This window comes from Microtus oregoni, unplaced genomic scaffold, assembly GCF_018167655.1.
Source record: "Microtus oregoni isolate MIOR12 unplaced genomic scaffold, Mior012 000073F_002, whole genome shotgun sequence".
NCBI lineage: Eukaryota > Metazoa > Chordata > Mammalia > Rodentia > Cricetidae > Microtus > Microtus oregoni.
The window spans coordinates 517445-541973 of record NW_024543982.1 but is presented as its reverse complement, the minus strand read 5'-3'; the positions used below and the strand labels follow the sequence as shown (position 1 = coordinate 541973).

Below are 24529 nucleotides of genomic sequence, written 5' to 3'. Positions count from 1 at the left end.
GCCCCACAGACTTGCCTATAGGGCACTCTATGGAAGCATTTTCTCATTTGAGTTCCTTCTACCCAGGTGAGTCTAGTTTGTGTAAAGTTGATAAAAACAAAAAACACCCAGGAAACAAGCCTTCAAATATTCCTACTCTCAATTCACTTGCATTTGAACTTCTCTTATTTTGATTTTTATGACAGATTTGTGATGATTTTCTTAAATTCTCTTAGCTTATTTTAGCACATCTAGGTTAAAATTTCCATTGAACTTGTGAGGTTGCTTTTGACATGTTTTTTGACTGTTTGGACTGCTATTTTGCTGTAATTTATTTTTCTTAATGTGCCTTAAGTGGAATTCATCCAAAGTTTTTTATTTTTTTTTAATTTTATTTAGGTGAAATGACCTTTTTTGTGTTTTTAATAAGGAGAATAGGCCAGTGTAGCTTTTCGAACATTACTGTTCCAGATCTTTCTCTTCTGTTTTTATTAAGTGAACAAGCATTTACTGGGATCTGACATCTAGTGACTGTTCCTCAGCCAGGTTTTCTCTCCTGTTCGTTGTCCCATATGTTTATCAGTTTTGATGAATTTGGAAGATGTTCATACTAGCCACTTCTTTCTTTTAATCTAGTGTTTTTTATTCACTGGGAAATTCCTACATGCATATGGTGTATTTTATCATACTCCCTATGTCCCTCTACAATTCCTCTCTGGTTACCTTCACCCCATACACACACACACACACACACACACACACACACACACACACACACACACGGTGTATTTTTTATCATACTCCCCATGTCTCTCTACAATTCCTCTCTGGTTACCTCCACCCCATTCACACACACACACACACACACACACACACACACACACACACACACACACGATGTATTTTTTATCATACTCCCCACGTCTCTCTACAATTCCTCTCTGGTTACCTCCTCCCCATACAAACATACACGGTGTATTTTTTTTTATCATATTCCCCACATCTTTCTACAATTCCTCTCTAGTTACCCTCACTCCATACATACACACACACACCCTCACCCCATTCTAGGCCAAATTTACAATGCCCAGGCATAAGTTTTCTTCTATGAGGTGGGCCTTAAAGTAAATCAGGTAGTGGTTGGCTATCTCCAGTAACATTCATACCACTGTTGGCACCTGTTGCAAACCTTCTCATACCTGTCATTATTGTAGCTCATAGAGTTCATAGCTTTGTAAGAGTGTTGACATCTTTTCTCTCCCAACAGACTGCATAGCACCTTCTGGTACTATGAAAAATAGCCATCAAGGAACAGTGTCAGTGTGATTTCTCTGAGTCCTATATGAAAATGTCTTGTATCTTCAGTAATAAGGTCTTAACACCAAATTCTATTAGCAAATCAAGAGCAGTTGACAATAGCCTGCATGGCTTTGAGGGGTGGTCTCTAGGACCAACAACTTGAAGGAGGTATTCTATGCCTAATATTGGACTCTTGATTTGACAATGTATGGCTTCTGGGAGTAACATTTTCCACATGGCTTTTCAAACTTCTTAGTGTTTGTTTTACTTTCCCTTACCCCCTCTCATCTCACTCTCCACTTATACCTTGCCCCCTAGCATACAATGCAGAAGAATTTGATTTGCCAGTTTCTCAGGATTCTAACCCCCTCCTGTACACCATTTCTTTTGACTCATCCACATTAAGACCTAGTATCTTCTGCTTTTTTCCCACATTCTCAGAATATTCTGCCAACCTTCTAGCCAGTAATAAGACAATTAGGGGTGTTCTAGCTCTCAAGGTAATGATACATTTGCTTTACCCTCATTTTCGTCTGTCTGTTGGCTGTTTGAATTGACCTACTCTTATTTTGAGATTTTTTTAATATTTATTTATTTATTATGTATACAATGTTCTGTCTGTGTGTATGCCTGCAGGCCAGAAGAGGGCACCAGACCTCATTACAGATGGTTGTGAGCCATCACGTGGTTGCTGGGAATTGAACTCAGGACCTTTGGAAGAGCATGCAATGCTCTTAACCACTGAGCCATCTCTCCAGCCCTTATTTTGAGATTTATGATAGTGTACAGCCAGGTTTTGTTGTAGATGTTGTCCCCTAGGAATTGATAGTTTGAGGGTCTTCAGGGAGATTCACCAACTCTTCTGCTCCTGTGCATCTCCAAGAATCTAATTTTATTTTTCATTTCAAATCATTTGTTTAAGAATGTTGAGCAATTTACCATTACCAATCATGTTTTTTTAAGACTGAAATTAATCTTTGCATCATTTATATGCTAAGCCTTTCATTTTATCTAATAAGAATACTTAATGGGTAAGGAAGCTGGATTGCAGAGAGGAAATAGCACTATCTTAACCAATGTCAAAGCTATTAAATAGAAACCTGAAAAGAACAAGATAGTTCTGATGCTTGGTTCAGCACTCCGAGTCCTGGCGATGTTCTCCTAGGACCTTACATTATATGAAACTTGCATTGCTACTTTAATAGGTGGCAGATTTTTCCAAAAATTTATACATATAAATACAAAATTTTACAAAGAAGATACCCACTAGATTTTAAACATCATTTCAAAAAATGTTGTTTGATATTATGTAAGTAATTAATGTGAGTCGTATTTTCTCTGTTTTTGTGATTCTCTAGGTTGTTTCCCTGGCACTCTACTGTTTTAATTTAAAGTATCCACTAAAAATAGTCTGAATTTGAAACTTAAATTAGGACTAAACAAAATGACATGAGCCTTGGTTGAAACTGAGTTTCTGCTTAATTTCATGTCATCTCTTTTGAGTGTCTATAACCTCTGTAGTATGTAGTCTTACCTTTGCATTGCCTTCTAATCATTGCTGTACCTAATGTTGCTTCTGTTTTGTTTATGACCATGCAGGTGTCTACATAGTGTTGTTTAAGTGGGAAAGTAAAAGCCATGGCTCACTAAAAGCTTGTTGTAGTCACAAGTTTCTTCTTGCCAGTCATTCTGTTTCTTTTCTTAAAAAATAAAAAAAAGAACTTGTTCTTCATAAAAGCAGTCACAGTAAATTTTCTAGTTCAATGTAATTTTCTTTCCATTCTGGTCTGACTTTCATGAAATGACTTTCAAGGTAGAAAGCAGGAATCCATTTTGAAATGTTCCATAAAATAAAGAATGATTTATAGTTTCATATGATTTGGGCTGAAAGCACTCGGGCTTTGCCGAGTCATCAAAGTCCTGTCAGGGGAATCTATTATTTATTGTTTGAGTCACTAGGAGTGGTGTAAGTCCTTTATTTATGCTTATCTTATATAAGTGTAGTGTTAGGAAAAATCAGTCACTCACAAAATATACCTTAAAGAATATATCATGAAGAACTAACTTAAATATTATAGTTATAAATGATGAAGTTCAGCATCGATGATATGGATTACAGATGATTTTTAACAGCAAACGATTAATTTTCTCTTTCTTTTAAGATATTTAAGATAATATTCTTTAAAATATTCATTTCATCATTTTGTGGCCCTAGCGTTAATATTATGTCTTCATCTGATTATTAAACATCTTTATCTTAACAGGTCTTAAAAATTGCAGAAAGATAGGACTGTTCATGATAGTGTGTGATCATATTACAATCCATAAGCTCCTCCTATATATTTTTAGCTGACAATTTTGTAGTGGAATGTCAACTGAGAATGTCTGATGGCCAATACTCCAAATTCTCCATTATAACTTAAGAAAAGTCATTTTCTTACCTTATACTTATCTGTGTTTAGTAATTGTTCAGTCAAATTGTTCTTATATGAGAATTATACATATTTCCTATAACTGAATGGCATGGCAGATTCTTTGCTAAATATTTAAATTATATCAGATGCTTTAGAAGCTTCTGTAGAATACATAAAAAGATTTACTTTTCTGAATAAAACTAACTTACACAATAACTAAAAACCAATCTACAAGTGCCATATATTATACATATTTAATTTTTTAAATTTTATATATGTACCATATTTATATAATTCTGTTTTCCTTCATTCTTTCTAAACTCAGAACTTTTTTACTTTAATTATTCTTGCTACATATGATATGTGTTTATGTGTGTGTGTATAAGCAAATTAAGATAAAAATGCAACTTGCTGAAACAATTTAGTGTTGCTCTAATGTATATATTTTTTAGGACTGACCTTTTGGTATCATATAATCTGTCAGGGACTCATCCCTAGGGAAGACTGATTTTCTCCTTTTCAGTGGTCATTCACTAACTGTAGCTCTTATCTAGGAGTGGCCCTTGAGAGATTCCCCAAATCTACTTCAGGATGTCAACTTGTCAATTAGTGTTTCATTGTACAAGTATTCTGTAAAGGACCATATTGTTGAAATTTTGGGGGTACAATTTTCATATCCTATATAGTTTTCTTACAGCACACATCTTACCCCAGCCCCAGTCCTCTGGCTCTAAGAATTGTCCTGACACCTCTTCAGTATTTCCTGAGTTTTAGATATAAGTGATTGCTGCAGAAGCATCAGTTGAGGGTGGAAATCCCAGTAATTTGTTTTCTGCATTTTGGGCAGTTGTGATTTTCTGTAATTGTCTCTATCTGCTGCTAAAAGAATCTTCTTTGTGTGGGATGGGTGGGTGAGAGTTACACTTATACGTGGCTATAAAGATAAGTATTTAGAATGTGGTTGTAAAGTATACTGGCTTAGGAAGTGACAGTAGTAGGTTCTCCTCTAAGTTTCATGCCTTCCCTAGTCATAGGTAGTTGGCTAGGTTTACAGTACTGGGTATCAAGTCCCTCGTGTTCAGTATGACTTAATTCTAATTAGACAGCCATTGGTTATGCACAAAATAAAAGTACCAATATTGTATCTTTAGGGATAACTTGCTATGCTGATCTTTGTTCTGGTTCATAAGTATCACAGCTGACAGGGAATACTGATTGGTTTTCATTTTTGGCAGGTTGCATAGTACTTTACAGTACTATGAGAGATGATCCTTAGGGAGAAGGCTTTCAAAGTAAAATCTAGCTTGATCCTTCCAAGCCCTGTGGCCAAAGTGTGTGCTGTCTACAGTAGTAGGGACTTTTAGGAGGCAACCAGTGGTAACGACAATTACGTATATTGTTTTTTGGGGGGTCTCTTATATGCCTCTGACTTACAGCTTGAAAGGAGGTTTACTGTGTTTGGTACTGTTATCCTTTCCCCTTCCCCCCTCCCAGCTAATGTCTACCCTACTTTCTCCATTTCCCACCCTGTAGTACTTGTGTGCTACTCTTTCCCTCTCTTTTTTAAGAGCTCCTTTTCTTCCTTATCCCTAAGTCCCCTTTTATTTTCATGGTTTCAGTATTACTCCAAGCTAAGATTCTGAACTAGGAACCACAAATGAGAGAACATGTCATCATATGTCTTTCTGAGTGCAGGTTATTTCACTCAGTATAGCTTTTCTTAATTCATTCATTTATCTGCAAATTTCATGATTTTATTTTTCTTTGCACCATTGTGTGTTTGTACCACATTTTCATTATTCACTCATCAGTTTGAAGACATTTAAGTTGCTCACAGTTCTACATAGAGGATTCATGATATAAATTCCTTTTTAGATAAAAAGCTTTCTTTAGTGTATATGAATATACTGAAGGCCCAGAAAAGTATGAGTATCATTACCATTTTGGAAAATATTTGCCTGAAGTAGTTTCAGATGTATATCATTAACTCAGGTATTATGAATTTTCTTTATCATTGCAGGGACAAGGTTGTACTAGTGTAAGTAGAAATAAGACACAGAAGACACTTGAGCATTAGTCCCTAAAGTTCTAGGAAGTAGCCTGATAAAAATATATTTTTAACTACTCATACTGTGTACTAGTTAGTGTTCTCTAGAGAAATAGAATTATTGGAATGAGATTTGTTAGAATGATTTGCAGGTAGGTAGTCTAACCACGGCTGTCTCACAACTGATGATGGGAAGGCCAAAAATTCAGTAGCTGTTCAGTTCGTGAGACTGGATGTCTCAGTAGTCCCAGTATGGTGGTAGAGTCCTGCGGGGCTTCAGGAGAGAAGCCGATCTTCAATCCATCTGCTGAGAATCCTGTAACAGTAGGTCTAATACCACTGAAGGAATGCCTCAGTACAGTATGGATGAACTTGCCAGCCAGAGTGAGGGCAAGCAGACAAAAAGCAAAAGCTTCCTTGTTCTGTGCCATTTTATATAGGCTGCCACCAGACGGTGTGCTCTAGATTAAGGGTGGTCTTCCCATCTCAAGTGAACCAGCTGGGGGAAAAATACCTCACAGGCATGACCCGCTGCTCAGTTTTACTTGATTCTATATGTATGTTGTCAAGTTGGTAATTGAGATTGCCAATCACTTATGGCAAAGATCATGTTATACAACTTTCCACATCTTTCCTCCTCTCTTCCTTTCTGTTCCCTTAAGTTCAGATATGTCAAGCAGAAGTGTTAACTTTCAAGCCACTTAAAGCAAGTTCTAAATCTATATAGACAAAACTAAGAATCCCATGTCTTGAGTAATTTTTGTTTTACTGATTATTCATTGTTTATTTGTTTAGTTTGTTTGGGTTTTCTTTTTTCAGTTTCAAGAGAGAAAAACATGAAGTTGGGTGGATTGGAAGATGGGAAAAAATCTTGGAAGAGGTGTGGAAAGTGTATGAATATCATCATAATATTTTTATGAAAGTTTTTAAATAAAAATAAATTAATGAATACCACACCCATTTACCATTGATTTATCTTTAAAGAGGTAACAACTCAAAAAAATCTTTAAAATTCATTTTCCAAGCAGTCTGTGTAGTAAGAGACTACTTGTTTGTTCCCAGCTGCTCAGCCTGGAAATAATCACATAGAAACTGTATTAATTAAATCACTTCTTGGCCTATTAGCTCTAGCTTCTTATTGACTAGCTATTACATCTTAAATTAACCCATTTCTATTATTTTATACTTTACCACGAGGGTCATGGTTTACCAGCAAGGTTCTGGCATGTCTGTCTCCGGTGGGGCTACATGATGTCTTGCTACTCTGCCTTCTTTCTTCTAGCATTCAGTTTAGTTTCCTCGCCTAGCTCTACTCTGCCCTATCACAGAGCAATACAGCTTCTTTATTCATTAACCAATAAAAGCAACACATATACAGAAGAACTTCCCACACCATTTCCCTTTTTCTGTTTAAATAAAAAGGAAAGTTTTAACATTAACATAATAAAATTACATATAACAAAATTATCTATTCTTCAATTCTATCAAAGACCCCAGAAGAATATAGTATTACCTAAGTTAACAGGAAGTACATCATAGGCAACTTCCAGAACTCTAGAAATGGCAGAGATATCTCGCTGCCTGGACAGTCACCCAAAGTTCTTCTGTATCATTGGAGCATCCATCTTCAGCCTACAGGCCCATAGTGTTCAGCAGACTTTTCCATGAAGCAGGAAGTTTCAAAGATAGTTCCACCTATATTTGCAGTTTATTAGTTACTTTGTTCTGTGTCCTGCAGAATGTCTGGCAGACTCTTTCATGAATGAGGAACCCCAAAAGACTTTAGGCAAGTTCAGCAGTCATTTCTCTGTGGGTCCTGCATAACATCACGCAGTCCACACAAGAACAGTTTCTTGCCTGAATGCCTAGCAAACTCCATAAGAAGCTTCTTTGATACCCATCTTCCTCTTGAAGTAATTGGTGCTGCCAGGAGAAGATGTGTCTCATTGTCATGAGTCCTAAGTTATTAAAACATTTTAAATGCCATATTCTGAAGGTCTCTGAAAGATTTGAAGAATACCTATCTAAATGAAATAAATCTTTCTATATCTAGAAAACCTAACTAACGTGACTACAAATTTGACTATTATAGATGATTATCTATTAGCATGTATTTAATTATACATTACATTTTTAAATGAGCTGCACCAACACAATACTTTAATCAAGAGCAAAAATATAAATATGACAAAATTGACTTTCAGTTTGTATCAATACACCAAGATCCATAACAATGCAAAGTATTTATATCTATAGCGTATCCCCCTTGAAATGTAAACAAACATTTATAAACAATCATTTAGGGAATTTGGGTGCAGTTCTCTTCAAACTGCTTCTTGCTTTTTGTTGGGTAAAGTAATTTTTGGGGGGATTTCACGGAGACCTTTCAGGGTATCTTGGTGTCCATCAAACCACATTAGTCTGGAAAAATTCTACAGGTTCTCACCCTCCATGGAAGAACCTCTTTTCTAAAGCAACAAATCCTTAGACACAAATTCTGAAGACATGATACCTTTAAAATACCTATACTGGTTTAGTTTAGCAGCCCATACAGTGAAATGTATCTTTGTACTTAGCTTCTTTACAGTCAAAAAATTTAACAAAAACAGAATAATATACAGAATCCATTCTGTATATTCCATCTTTACGTGGTTTATTTGTCTTACTCTATTACTTTTTCTAGAATTTTAATATTTATAATCTATGAGTGTCTGTACTCTTTTATATTATATTTACTGTCTCTTTACGCTTTTTCTCCTCTCTCTGAAGCCTATGTTCTTCTTTTAAACACACTATGTCTCGTTTAGAGGTCTTTTATGTCTGAATCTGTTTTATTGTGTATCTGAAACCCTTTTCTGTCCAGGAGCAATTCTAGATTGTGTTACTAGGACTAAGGCTGCTTTGCCCTTTGACTCCATCCAATCCACATGGCAGAGCTCTGTTCACTGCCTCTACAAGCCTTGAACACTGCCCCAGTTAAGGTATACAGTGTGTCTATGTTGTACCATTAAGCAGTTTGTAATACACTGCTCACAAGCCCTATTTAAATGCTTGACCTCCTGAAAAAAGTTTGTGCTGTCAGCACGAACCAGGAAGCTGCCATTTTGAAACCGTGCTTTTTTTTTTTCTAACACTGAATCAGGAAAATGTCTCTTAAAGGAGCCACTACATCAAGCCGTGTTTAACTCTGTTTTTCATGTCTAGAATTCCTTTCCAAGCTTTCTCAGGTTGTATGTGGATTTAGCTAGCACACATTTGGAGTGCCAGTTTGTTGTAGGAGGTCACTTGTTCGTTCCCAGCTGCCAGGAACTATATTATTTGCAATACCGTTTGGCCAGTAGCTCAAACGTATTGCTAGCTAGCCCTTACATCTAGAATTAACCCATTTCCATTATTTTATATTTTACCATGAGGCTTGTGGCCTACTGGCAAGGTTCCAGCGGCTTGTGTCTTTCTCGCCTGGTGTCTTCCTACTCTGTCGCCCTTCTCCCAGCACTTAGTTTAGTTTCCTCGCCCAGCTCTACTCTGCCCTATCACAGGCCAAAACAGCTTCTTTATTCATTAACCAATAAAAGCAACACATAAAGAAGGACTTCTCACACCAAGTCTGCATCCTGACACTATAGTGCCAATATATATTGTCTTCACATTTGGAAGAATGGCGTGAAGAAGGATCAACAGAATGTTTTTGTCCTTTCTGTTTGAACTCCTGTGAGTTTGAAATAACCCTGAAAAGAATGTTGAACACATCTTTGTTCTTTTTTTTAAAAAAAAATTAAATAGAATATTCTCTTTAGATGAATGTATGGCTCAATGATAGAACACTTGCCTGGCATGGAAAAGGGCCTTCTTTATATCCAGTCAGTAAAAGAAAAAAAGGATTCTCCTAATCTTTGAATATTTTTAAGTATTACAGTGACAAAAAGTTTACATTTTGAGATAATTTAATGTGTCTGAGGACAGAATTAATTACATTTATTTATAGTCTCTGTTCAAAAGTTTATTTTTATCTTACTGACATATAAACACTCTCTTGGAAAACAAACCATTCTGGGTCATAAAACCACCCAGCAGCTCCAGGCATAGCTGGCATTCTTTGAATGGGCGAAACTCCTTCACATAGAGGAAGGTTCACTTCTCATTCTTGAGTCTTGGGTATAGGGCTCTGTAAGCAGTATTATGGCCCTGAATGCTGAAAAGTCCATATCTGTAATCTCAACCAGCACCTTAACCACATCAGTGTGCCAGACTGCCTGCTGTCCAGATAGTTAAACTACTTTTCCAAGAATGTAGGTGTGTATAGCTTTAACTCAAAGGTCTTATAGTAAACTAACAAAGTGATACTGGTAGGTGCTGAATACTGCACCTACAATACAATACCATAGACTTTTTCAAAAAACTGTGTGAATTTTGTTTTCCTATGGCACAAAACTATAGTACCTGGCTTCTTATAAGAGCTACAGTCACTGTCTAAATCTTCATTTTGGAATAAGCCTAATGAACAAAAAAGTAGACCCAACTATTCCATATACTTCCAATGCTGATGAAGTGTTCATCCCCTTTGCCATGGTATTAGGTCCTGTTCAACTGCAAAGGCAATGTGTTCTGGAACTATATTCTCAGGCTGCAGACTGCTTCAAAATGAACCCTAAAAATGCTTTTGAAGATTAATAGTGGTAAGCTAGTGATAGCTATTTTAAACCCTCAGAGATCTAATCTTAACTCAAGAAATAGAGGAGAATATTTCCACATAGCAGGATTGCTGTATAAGGTGTGTCATCTCATTTTGTTGCCGTTCTTCCACAGACCCAGTAACGTACATTATTGGGCCATTTTAACAGTGAGCACACTGCACTTGTGGATTTGTGCTCACACGTTTCTTGTAGCTTCCAGTAGAACATTGTGTGATTTGTCCTTGGTCCAACATTAGACGTTAGCCAGGTCTTTGAGGATACAGCAAACCTAAACTTACTCCTTAAAAAGTAAAGGAGAGGAGAGCAACAAAGGTGGGTCCTGAGTAGTTGGGGTGACCTCTTTCACTTAGCATAATGTTTCTGAGAGTCATCTGGTTTGTAGCATAGGTCTCCTTCTAAGACATCTGACTTTTTTCCCTAGGGAGATCTTACAAATGATTAAAACCTATATGTGTTCTAGATAAAAACTCATAAGGATGTGTGAATTTCTGTAATGATTCAGTACCATTTTTCTAAGTGTTAGAAGAGATTTTATTACAAAATTAAAGTTTTTAAGTGGTATTAGGGTTGAACACAGACATATACACATTGTTCAATATTCTAAAAAAAACAAAAGAGAGAGAGAATACCAAAAGGGCTGGTGAGGTAGCTGCATGGGTAAGGATGCTTGCTGTTAAGCCTGGCAAACTGAGTTTGATTTTCAGGATCCACAAAGTTGGAAGGAGAGAACTGCCTCCTGCAAGTTGTTCTCTGACCTTCACATATGCATCATGACACATTTCCCCCCACTCCCTATTTTAAAACAAGTAGGCATTTTATTAAATGATTGAGAACAAAGGTTTAATTTGTTACTTTTCCTGTATAAGTTTTTTTTTTTTAATGTAAAACCCCCGTTTAATGAAAATTTATTCTCTGCTGTGACTAGGGGCATCTTATTTATTTATTTGCTTATTTATTTATTTACTTTAATTCATATGAACATTTTGCCTGTGCATGCTGTCTACCACCTGTATGCCCTGTGCCTGAGAAGGTCAGAAGAGAGCATCAGATCACTTGGAACTGGAGTTCGGCAGTGGTGAGCTGCCATGTGCCTGCCGGGAACTGAACCTGAGTCCTCTGCAAGAGCCTGTGCCCTTAACCACTGAGCTATCTCTTCAGCCCTGGAGTCTTTTTAAAAACTAATTCTCACTGAAACACTGAAATCCTTTTCAAATTCCCTGCTCCCTCAAAGAATGACATTCAGACTTCTTAACTGGCTCCAACTACTCGTTTTTCAAAAACTTCTTGTATTGTAGTAAAAATATTTAAAATTATAACTACCCTCTTAACTTTTTTCTTTGCTGTGTCCTTTCCTCAGAAACTATTTATTGACTGGGTAGGACAAAATATTTAACCTTAGCCACAAATACATTACTAACTATATTCATAGCTTGTTATTTTAATAATTCTAAGCATGAAGATAATGGACCTTTGGCATTTACCATTGGAACAACTTGCCTATTGATTTCACAAACTTGTGGTGATATCTGGATGGAAGTATTATAGAAAATTGCAAATAATAGTTATTTGGGTTTTATGTAGTTTGGATTCAGATCATATTCCACATTGAAAACCATTTTTAGCTTTGTGTTGTCAGCAGAGACTTGACTTCTGACTGTTGATTTCAGGCATAGAAATTACCACATACATATCTTTCTACCCGAAGGAATAGCTAATTTGGGTAAAATAGAGGAGAGTGATATTGTCTGCAATTGCTGTTGGCATTTGGTACAAAGACATATATGGTTGTGGTATTTAATGAAAGTTTGGCACTTCTAAACTCTGTTTTTCAGGAATGCTAAGATATTTCTCTTCTATGTTGTATCTTTGTGTTTAGGAACATTTATGAACATATATGTAGATGCATATACATATAAAATATCAACTACTTTAAAAAAAGGCTACTAATTCTAAAGAGTGCAATGAAGGGATATATAGAAGGCTTTGGAGGACGGAAAGGGAAGGGGGAATGATTCAATTTTTAATATCTGAAAAATAAATAATTAGGAAAGTATTCACACCATAGTCTTCTAATAACTAAATTCTATGAAGTAGGTGATGAATATTGCCATCGATAGAGGGAAAAGGAGGCACAGAATGTCTGACTTGTCTAAACTCCAGTTCTCAATGATTAAGACGTACTCATTTTATTGAGTTACCTATATTGTCCTTAAATCCTATCCTGCAAATTATGTCAAGCTAATGAATTACTGGTGTTACAACATTCCTTTATATTTGGCTTGTTTCCTCACTTAGATGGCTTTGCCCATGATGATAACATAATTATATGTGTTAACATGGTACAAAGCATAAAACTCCTGTATGTGCCATTTTACTGCCATTATTTTATAGAAAACTTTTAAACAAAATCCTATTTTTAATGTTTCTTTGCTTATCAGCTTTTTAGAGTACATTGATTAGATTTCTTTAGCAAGGAAAGTTACTTAGGTATAGCAAAAAGTTCAGATCTTCATGAGGCACATTAGAATAATAGTTTGAACTGAAGAACATAGTAGTGAAGCTATTTGAGACTCCCATTTCTCTCTTATCTTTCTTCTACAGTTATAGCCAAAACTTTATGATGGCCTGGGTCCAATAATTGATATTTGATGGTTACATTTTGTATATTTGGATACAACTTCTTTTTTTTTTTTTTAAAAGACATTATATACCCACAAAGTGCTCAATACCGGAAAATAATTCTTCATGAAGACTGGCTTTTGTGTTTAATGTGGTTTTTAGCTGAAGACTGACTATGTCAATTGCTTCTGTGTGGATTACTTTAGAACAACTTTTTAATTTTATTTTATTTTATTTGTGTGTGTGTGTGTGTGTGTGTGTGTGTGTGTGTGTGTGTGGTCAGAGGATAGCCTTGTGGAATTGGTTTTCTTTTTCCACAGTGTGTACTCTGGAGGTCAAACTCAGGTTGCCAGGCATGGCAGCAGGCACATTTACCCACTGAGCCATCTCCCTAGCATCATATTACATTCTTTATCCAGGAAAGTTAACCTTTCCCTTTTTTTGGTAACCCTTGATTCTTAGTGAGTACTTTAAATAAATTTTCATCAAACAATGCAAAACAACCAGGATTTTTCATGGTCATGGTGGTGCTTGTTCTATAGGTTTGTACTAAACTTTCAAAATATGGTTTGTCTGTATGGCTGATAATATAGGACACAATGGCCTCTATTGAAATGGTAGCTCTTACTATAAAAATTTTGGAAGAGTCTTGAACTTATAACATAAGACATTTTAGTAATGTAGTAGAAAATTTGGTCTTTATTGTAACATAATTGAGCTTGGTAGTTAAAATTTTTATTCATATTGTTAGTAGTAATTTATATTTCCTTTTATGATAATAAGCTTTGCTGTGACATTTGATTTCAAAGCACTAATATTTTCTTTCCAATCTGTTACAGTGACCAGTAAGCAGGATATTTAGCTTACATAATTTTTAAACATAAAATAATGTATTCCATTCTCACTTAGAGGTTTTGTGGCTTTGGAATTAGATCTGAGCTGAAATTTCAACTCTGGAGCTTTTTATTAGCAGTAAATTTCCATCCTTGAGCAGCAGTTTCTTTGTTGTCTGCAGGTGCAGATTCTTATCTCTCAGTGCCTTTGCAAGGATCAGATAAGCTTGTGTGCTAACCTGCTTCCTAAGGAACAAAGACCCATTTTTTAAAAACAGTTGACTATTTATGATAATTTACATATGAAAAGCTGAGGACTTATTAAAATGTATATCTTCTACCTAAAACAACACAGTATTAGTTTTGTATGTTCAAGAAACATCTATCATATAAGCTTTACAATTTTGAAAATTATAAATTTTCTTTAGTGAAAATATTTTTCGTTAAAATATTTTATGCAGCAATAGTATGAATTGAAATTTCTATGAAATACATATATACCTACATTCTAAATGATATAGGTGTGTGTTTTTATAGGTTTGCCTGAATCCATCATTGCGGCTGCATGTTCAAGAAGTGGCCAGAGGGTTCTGCATGTTGATTCGTAAGTTTTAACCCTGGTAGCATTTAACACACATATATGTCTATATATTTATGTACATGCTTGTATATATGTATCATGTGAAATTTCATAACATAGAAAAGCACTGAAATTTTAATTTTTAACCAGTAATTTGTCAAACACTAAATACTATATTTTTATTTCCTTTATATATTTTATTATATAAGATTTCTTATTATAGTCTTTGAAATAAGTATTGTTGTTCTTAAAGAGTAAACAAAATGCATCTTTTTAAAAATTATTTTTCTTATGCATGAGCTTGATCTTAAGTAATTGTTTTACAGGCTTGAAAACCCCTTGTGTGCTTTTTCTTGGATAAATATTTGTGTGTGTCTCTTGTCTGTAAGAATATGCCACATTTATTTGGGATTGTATTTTAGTCTTCATGTTTTATTCTAAAATTTAGCCAGTAGGTTTGAATTTATGTTTTTATTAAAGGATATCGAAAATCAAACTTAAAATTCTTAAGAAAAATGTCTAGAATAATTTTCTCTTAAATGCATTAATAAAAAAGAAGTACAAGGAAAATTACTTGGTGACTACCTTAAATCTCAGTTCCCATGTTTCTTGAAAGCAGATCTTAAGTGTGCCTGCCACCTATATGATTATTCATTTTCACTCAGAAGAGAAAGAATAAGTAGACTTTCTGTCTTCTTGTAGATAATAATTGTTCCAGAGTGCTATTAAACAAAGTATCACTAGGTCTGTAGTGTACGGCCTTTGTCCCTTTGTTCATAGTGTAAAATGTAGCGCTCATTAATGTATACTTAACACTTCATAAGCTGAGTTATTTTTAGGTAATCTCACATGAAGTACTATGGTTCATCTTTGCATTTTCATATACGCATGTATGTCATTATATCATAATTCATTTACCGCTTCCTTGCCTTGCCCCCCCCCCCCGTGCTCGTCTTACTTCCCATCAGTGACCCCTTTCTGTGTTCATGTCACATATCACAGCTATTTTCTTTTCTTTTTTTTTTTTTGTATTTTGAAGAAATATATAATTTTATCCTCAAACCTATTGTTTCCTCTACATATAACTATCAATAATCATTTCCTTTTAACTAGATTCTGTGACTTTTTTTTTTTAATTGAGAAAAGGAGAAAAAAAAACAAGTTTTCACCTCCTCCCAGCCTCCCATTTCCCTCCCCCTCATCCCCCCCTACGCCCCCTCCTTCCACCCTTCTCCCCCTCCCCCCACTCCTTTCCCCCTCCCTCTCCAGTCCAAAGAGCAGTCAGGGTTTTCTGCCCTGTGGTAAGACCTAGGACCTCCCACCTCCGTCCATATCTAGGAAGGTGAACATCCAAACTGGCTGGGCTCCCACAAAGCCATCACATTACGTAGGATCAAACCCCCGTGAACCACAGCTATTTTCTTTATCTTCTCTGAGGCTCCTTGCTAGAGCATTTCCTTTCCTCTTAGGATTTCCTTTTTAGTTTTGTGATGTTCTGTCTTCTCTGTATCTCTTTCTCCACAACTATCTTTTTTCTAAAATTGTGTGCTGGTTAGTTTGTGTCAACTTGACCCCCACAGAGGACAATTATTGAGAAAGAAGGAGCATCAATTGAGAAAATGCCCTTATCAGATTGTCTTGTGTAGGCAAGTTTGCTAGGCATTCTCTTGATTAATAGTTGAAGGGATAGCTCATGGTGGGTGGGGACACACCTGAGCAGGTGGTCCTGAGTTGTACAATAAGGATGCTGAACAAGCCAGTAAACAGCTCTCCTCCATCGTCTCTGCTTCAGCTCCTGCTGCTGGGTTCCTGCCCTGACTGACTTCCTTCATCATGGCCAGTACACTGTAAGATTATAGAAAGTAAACTAAATCAAATTGCTTTGTCTGTTTTGGGTTGTTTCTGCTTTCATGTGAAATTTTGTATTTTTTAAATACATTCTTCAGAATGTAATTGAGACTTCCATGTGAAATGTATTGAATTTTTGCTTCATTTTTAGTGATATAGCTAATTTTACAATATGAAATTTTGCCATTCTATGTGCGTGGGAGGTCTTTTCATCTTCCTCAATTTTCTTTTTCTTTTAAAAATGTATATTTGTCAAGGCAACAATAGGACATCAAAGATGAATCCTAGAAAGGGCTCAGTGTCAATACTGTAGCAGAAGCCAGAGACTGCAGGCCAGATCAATGACATTGTAGTGAAGACTTAACAAGGAAAGGTGTATGGACTAAAGGGTATTTATACTGTGGGACTCACTGGGCCACACTACAGCTTCCATGCTGAGATTTTTTTCTAATTAGTTTTTTTTTTTTTGTTGTTGTTGTCTTTGGTAGTTTTGGTTTTACTTTTAAATCTTTTTTTTTTTTTTTTGTGGGAAGGTTGCATGGGCAGAGGGCGGAAGTGAGGGACCAGGGAGATGAGTAGGATCAGGATGCATAATGCAAAATCTGCAAAGACTCAATAAGAAGTGAAAAATGTGTATTTATTTTAATTCTTTGAGACAAGGTCTCATAGCAAAAGTTGACCCAGGATGATCTTGAACTTCTGGTTCTCCTCATTCTACTTCCTGAGAGCTGGGATTAGCAGACATAAGCCATCTGGCACCCAGTTTTAAATTTTAGTTTCAGTGTTTACCATTTTGGTAATCCTTTTCCTCTGTTTAAAAGTCATATTCTTAAGGATTTTATTCTTTTGTGAAGCTATTGTGAGTGAAGTGTTTTTTGCTACAAGTCTGTTACTGTGATATGGGTGATGGCTTTCTTATGTTGATTTTATATCCTATTTTACTATAAGCATTCATTGGCTCTGAGAGTTTTTGCTGAAGGTTTTGGATCTTTTAAATATTGGGTCATATTGTATGAAGTAGGGAGTAATTTGGCATTTTCCTATTTTGCATCCATTTTATTTCATTCTCTTGTTGAAATCTATACTGATAAGAGTAGAGAGGAGGTGCACCATTTTCTCCTTCCAGGTTTTAGAGTAAATGCCATGTTTCCCCTTAACATACTCTTGATTTTAGGTTTCTTTTATGTTGAGATATGTTCCCTGTAGTTATAGTTTTCTAAAGGCTTTCATCATGAAGGGATGTTTACATTTGGCAAAGCTCTATTCTCAGTTCACTGATAGCTCTCCTGTGGTTTCTGGCCTTAAGTCTGCTTTATATATGCATTTATTGATTTGTCTATGTTGATTCAATTTTGCATCCCTCGGATGAAACAGCTTGATCATAGCATAATAAATTCTAATTTGTTGGTTTTAATTTTGCTTTACATATATTTTATTGAGATTTCTAAACATCTTAGTTTATTAGTGGAATTGGGCTATAGTTTCTTTCTTTATAATACAATTTTGATACTATTCCCTCTTCTATTTCATTCAACTTTGTTGAGCATTAACATAACTTCTTTGTATTAGTCCATGTTCCCTAAACCAGCAGAATGGATAAGATGAATATATGTATATTGAAAGGGGATTTACTAGATTGGCTTATGGGATATAGTCCATGTAATTTAGCAGTGGTTGCCTCGCTCTCAAGTTCCAGAATCTGCTAGTTGTTTAGTCCATGAGTCTGGATGTCTCAGCAGTTTCCTTCTGGAACTGGAGCGCTAGAGGATTTTTGGAGAGTTCACATATTCCACATTGGAATCCCAAAGAATATTATTGGGTGTAAAAGTAGTCAAGAAATGTCACATCAACAGGGTGAATCAAGCTGCCAGCTAGAGTGATGACAAATGGGCAAAAAGCAGTTTCCTTTTTCTATGTCTTGTTATTTGGGCCGACGTCAGATGGTTTCACCCAGATTTAGGATGGGTTCCCCGCTTCAAATAATCTCCCACAGGAATACCCAGCACCTAGTGGTTTAGGTAATTCCAGATGCAGTCAAACTGACAATCAAGATTATTGTTCACATTCTTCCTTAAAGAACCTATTTAGTCTTGGCTTTTTTTATGGGGAGGCTGTTTTCATGCTTCTTTCCATTTTTTATTGCTTACTACAGGTTTCTTCAAGTCATTGTGCTTTTGGCAGGTCCTACGCATTGGACTTCATTTCTTCTTAATTTTCCACTGTTTTTTGGGGAGAGAATATACGTTTTCAAAGTATTTGCCAGTGATGTGGATTTCTTTGGAATCTATCTCCTCATTTGTCATATTTTTTGTTTTAGTTTGGCTAGAGGTTTATCAATGTTGTTTATCTTCTCAAAGAAATGCTTCATTAAATTATTTTTTTGTTCATTAATTTCTGCCATATTTTAATTCAATTTTAAGATATATAAGTTCCTCCCTGATTTTTACTTTTAATAACCTATTGTTAATTCAGAGTATTTTGGCTTAGTCTATATGAAATTGTGTAGCTTTTATGGTTTCTTTTTGTGGAGACATCTATTCTTACTCTGTTAACTAATGAGATAGAAGAAATTCTTTCAGTGCTGTTGTAATTCTTTAAGCTGTCTTTGTATCCTAAAACTTGTTCACTTTTAGAGAAGGAACCATCGGACTCTGAAAAAGATGAGACTTGTATATTTATTGGATGGAATATTCCGTAGGCATCTGTAAAGTATGTTTGAACCATTTTGTTTATTTATCTTTAAATTTTTTGTTGATGTCTATTTTGGATATTTTTGTAAAGATGAGAGTGGGCTTATAAAGTTACCCATTACTAACATTTCAGGACCTGTCTGACCATTTATTCTCCTTAATGTTTGTTGTATGAAATCAAGAATTCCGATGTTCTGTGCATATACATTTAAAAATATTATGTCTTCTTAATGAATTGTGTTTTTTAAAATACAATTTTAAATTTAAAAAATTTTAAATATTTAACATTATCAATTATTTTAAAAATACAAATTTTTTAAAAATTACATTTTTTTTGTAAAAAATTTAACTTCTTTAGTGACTCTCGAAGTGTTACATCCTGTACCCAAATTTGCTCACCTCGTGGGGTTTCCCCATATGCCCCTTTCATATGTCCTGCAGTGCCCCCTATAATAGAAACAAAACAAAGTAAGCAAACAAAAGCAAAAACACCCCCCCCCCCCCATGAAACCAAACCAAAACGACAGAAAAATATCTTTGCTTCTTCCTTTCTGCCTCTCCAATACCTCTTCATTTATTCTGATGATATTGGGGGCTTCAGTTTGTCATATATTATACCCCTTTGTCCCATCAGCTTTACTGGCAAACGTTCATTGCAATGAGTCACTGGTCTGGATCAAGGTTTCTGGTTTTTGCTACACCATCAGTACTGGATCCTCACAGGAACTCCTCTGGGAGACCTTGGAGATCTTATAGTTCCACAGGAGCAGTCCCTTTACTAGCTCCAGCAGGTCCTAGATGTGGTAGACAGAAGGCCTGGCTGTGGGTCTGGGTGGTAGCTAAGCTGGCCTTTGACAAGGGGGTGGAGCAGTCCCCCATGCCCTCAAGGTTGGTTCAGCCTTCCTGTGGTGAGGAATGGAGGACATCTCTTTAGAGTACAGGGGCCAGCTCTGTCCAGTGAGAGGCAAGTCCAGCTTCCCCAGGCCAGCTCAGCATGGCCCTCTGATTTCTTCTTGCATGATTCCTAAAAGATACAATTTTAAAAGAAAGGCTACATTTAAAAATACACTGTAGTAGCCTTCCTTTCATCTGACTAATGTGGGTTTAAAGACTACTTTGTCTGATAGCAGTATAGTTACACCAGCTTGTTTTTAGCTTCCATTTGCTTTATTCATGGAATTTTTTAGCCTTTAAGTTTATGTATCTTTATAAATACGTTACATATTGGAGAAAACAAATAATTGGATCTTGTATTTTAATTTGTTCTGTTGGTGAATTGAGAATATTTCTATTTGAGGTTATTTTTAATTTTTAATTAAGTAAATGTTTGAAATGATTTTAGATATTGGGAAAATGGGTGTTCTTACAGCTTTTACATTTGTTTATTTGTGTGTATGTGCCATAATTTACGCATAAAGGTTAGATGGTTACTGTGGAAGTTGGTTTTTCTCCTTCCTCCATAGGGGTCTAGGGGATTGAATTCAAGTCATAAAGCTTGGCAGCAAGTACTTTTATCAACCAATCTGGTCTTGAACTCATGGTTATCCTCCTGCAGTACTACTCCCGCTTTCAATTATTATTGATCAGTATTTGCTTGTTCCTGTTTTTGTTGTTGGCTGTGTTATTTGTTCTCCTTTGAGTACTAGGGCTTTTATGGTTTATTATGTTAAACATAATAGATTCCTTATTAATTCTCATTTGTGAATGTATTCCTCAAGCTGTTTCTTTGTCCTTGTGCATACTATTCCTTTGAGTATTTTTTTATGAGTCTGACTTAGTTGTCATACTTTAGCTTGTCTTGATGTCCTTATTTTCTCTCAATTTTAAAAATTGCTTTGGGAACTATAAAGATGGCTTAGTATTTAAGAGCATGTCCTGACTATGCTTGCAGAGGATCAGAGTTCAGTTCATAGCACCTTCATCATGTAATTCACAGGCACCTGTAACTCCATTTTCAGGGGGTCAGAAGGCCCTCTTCTGTCTTCTGCAAGTACCTGTTTTCATGTGCACATACCCCATCTCCAAGCACATATAATTAAAAAAGTAAAATAAGTATTTAAAAGATAACTTGAGTGTTTATAATCTTTGTTGTATATTAATATTTGTATATTAAGTGGATTTATAGCATATATCTAAATATTATCATAAATAATTTGGCTTTACGTAACGACTTTATTTTCAATCCTATGCTTTTAAATATTTCTAGGCTTTAATTTTACTAAGGAAGTGTATTTACCTAAATAATGTTATTTTAAGGATAAGAACTGATAATACCACTATTGCATATCTGTCGGTTTCTAGATTTCTTTGTCTCCCTAATAGGATTTAGTTTTATTGACTTCAAAGGAATTGTTTATAATTGTGGTAATGCTAAAGAATTAATGTGTTTATTATATTTTCTGTGCATGATTATATGTGTGCCCAGTATACATTTCACCATATCCATATGCTAGTTTTTGTAATATGATACATTGTTTAGTGTGTTCTATCCAGTGACTTTACAGCATTATGTTTTATGATAGGAGAACAAATGCATGAGTGAACAACACAAGTAAAGTGAGTTGATGTGGGGTCAACGTCATAACACTGTTGTACCATCCCTACGATGTATTGACTGTGAGTTGTTTTTTACATTTCTATGTAATGACTGCTGGATGTTGGTGGTACATGTCTTTAATCCCAGCACTTGGGACACAGAGACAGGTAGATCTCTGTGAGTTTGAGGCCAACTTGGTCTACACAGAGAATTCCAGGGCTACACAGAGAAATCCTGTCTCAAAAACCAAATATATATAGTGATATTATGTTACTATGGAACACTGATAGTGACAGAACAATGAAAAAGGCAGCTTTTTAAATAGGTAAATAAATATTTGACCCAAACTACACAACTGAATGAGATCATTTGGGAACATATAAGGAAAGTTGATTCTGGTTGATGTCTTGGAAGTAATTCAAGTCTATTTGCCATTTCAGAGTTGAGCTTCAATCTCCATTGTATGATAGAGATTATCAGGATTTCTGACAACTTTTTTTTTTTTGTAGTGGAAAGGTACAGCTTTAATCCAAATCTTTTGAGAAGATACAACTTTAATCCAGGCCACATGTAAAGGACATGGAATAAGTAAACTTGTTCTTCCTTTGCCTGTTTGCCTTTTCTCTCTCTCTCTTTTTTTTTTTTGCTTTTCTTTTTTTTTTAATTGCGGAAAGAAGAAAAAAAAACATAAACAAAAAACAAGTTTCCACCTCCTCCCAGCCTCCCATTTCCCTCCCCCTCCTCCCACCCTTCTCCCCTCCCCCCCCACTCCTCTCCCCCTCCCTCTCCAGTCCACAGAGCAGTCCCGGTTCCCTGCCCTGTGGTAAGTCCTAGGTCCTCCCCCCTCCGTCCATATCTAGGAAGGTGAACATCCAAACTGGCTAGGCTCCCACAAAGCCAGCACATTAAGTAGGATCAAAACCCCGTGCCATTGTCCTTGGTTTCTCATCAGCCCTCATTGTTCCCCATGTTCAGAGAGTCCGGTTTTATCCCATGCTTTTTCAGTCACAGTCCAGTTGGCCTTGGTGAGCTCCCCGTAGATCAGCTCCACTGTCTCAGTGGGTGGGTGCACGCCTCGTGGTCCCGACTTCTTTGCTCATGTTCTCCCTCCTTCTGCTCCTCATTGGGACCTTGGGAGCTCAGTCCAGTGCTCCTGTGTGGGTCTCTGTCTCTATCTCTATCCATCACCAGATGAAGATTCTATGATGATATGCAAGATATTCGTCAGTATTGCTCTAGGATAGGGTCATTTCAGGTTCACAATCCTCAGCTGCCCAAGGAACTAACTGGGAACCTCATCTTGGGCACTTGGGAGCCCCTCTAGGGTCAAGTCTCTTGCCCACCCTAAAGTGGCTCCCTTAACTAAGAATTGTGGTTCCGTGCTCCCCTATCCACCTTTCCTTTATCCCAATTCTCCTGTTTCCCCAGGTCCCCCCTCCTTCCCTTCTACCTTTTCTCTCCCCATCTCCCCTTACCCCCATCCCACCCCACCCCCAAGATCCCATTTTCTCCCCGGCAATTTGGTCTACTTCCCTTAGCCAAGAGGATAACTATATGTTTTTCCTTGGGATCACCTTCTTACTTAGCTTCTTTAGGTTCACCTATTGTAGACTCCGTGGTCCTTATTTATGGCTAGAAACCAATTATGAGTGAGTACATCCCATATTCATCTTTTTGGGTCTGGGACACCTCACTCAGGATAGTGTTTTCTATTTCCATCCATTTGCATGCAAAATTCGAGAAGTCATTGTTTTTTTACCGCAGCGTAGTACACTAGCGTGTATATATTCCATACTTTCTTCATCCATTCTTCCATTGAAGGGCATCTAGGTTGTTTCCAGGTTCTGGCTATTACAAATAATACTGCTATGAACATAGTTGAACAAATGCTTTTGTCATATGATAGAGCATCTCTTGGGTATATTCCCAAGAGTGGTATTGCTGGGCCCAGGGGTAAGTTGATCCCGAATTTCCTGAGAAACCGAAACACTGACTTCCACAGTGGTTGCACAAGATTGCATTCCCACCAGCAATGGATGAGGGTACCTGTTCCTCCACAGCCTCTCCAGCAAAGGTTATCCTTGGTGTTTTTGACTTTAGCCATTCTGACAGGTGTAAGATGATATCTCAAAGTTGTTTTGATTTGCATTTCCCTGATTGCTAAGGAAGTTGAGCATGACCTTAAGTGTCTTTTGGCCATTTGAACTTCTTCTGTTGAGAATTCTCTGTTCAGTTCAGTGCCCCATTTTTTAATTGGGTTAATTAGCATTTTAAAGTCTAGTTTCTTGAGTTCTCTATATATTTTGGAGATCAGACCTTTGTCTGTTGCGGGGTTGGTGAAGATCTTCTCCCAGTCAGTAGGTTGGTTGCCTTTGTGTCTTAGTGACAATGTCCTTTGCTTTACAGAAGCTTCTCAGTTTAAGTAGGTCCCATTTATTCAATGTTGCCCTTAATGTCTGTGCTTCTGGGGTTATACCTAGGAAGCGATCTCCTGTGCCCATCTGTTGTAGGGTATTTCCCACTTTCTCTTCTATCAGGTTCAGTGTGTTCGGGCTGATATTGAGGTCTTTAATCCATTTGGACTTGAGTTTTTGTGCATGGTGATAGATATGGGTCTATTTTCATTCTTCTACAGGTTGACATCCAGTTGTGCCAGCACCATTTGTTGAAGATGCTTTCTTTCTTCCATTGTATACTTTTAGCTCCTTTATCGAAAATGAGGTGTTCATAGGTTTGTGGGATAAAATCCGGGTCTTCTATACGATTCCATTGGTCGACTTCTCTGTTTTTATGCCAGTATCACACTGTTTTCATTACTGTAGCTCTGTAATAGAGTTTGAAGTCAGGGATGGTAATGTCTCCAGAAGATCCTTTATTGTATAGGATTGTTTTGTCTATCCTGGGTTTTTTGTTTTTCCATATAAAGTTGATTATTGTCCTCTCCAGATCTGTGAAGAATTTTGATGGGATCTTGATGGGGATTGCATTGA

The 24529-nt window shown here is 36.3% G+C and overlaps 1 protein-coding gene across 1 annotated transcript in view; it reads left to right on the top strand.

The window, feature by feature from the left end:
- Positions 1-24529, top strand: part of LOC121441087 (rab proteins geranylgeranyltransferase component A 1) — a 172142-nt gene that overhangs the window by 12654 nt on the left and 134959 nt on the right. The window contains exon 2 of the mRNA XM_041642219.1: positions 14423-14489. Within this exon, the coding sequence (XP_041498153.1) occupies positions 14423-14489 (67 nt within the window). The remainder of the gene's footprint in view (positions 1-14422; positions 14490-24529) is intronic.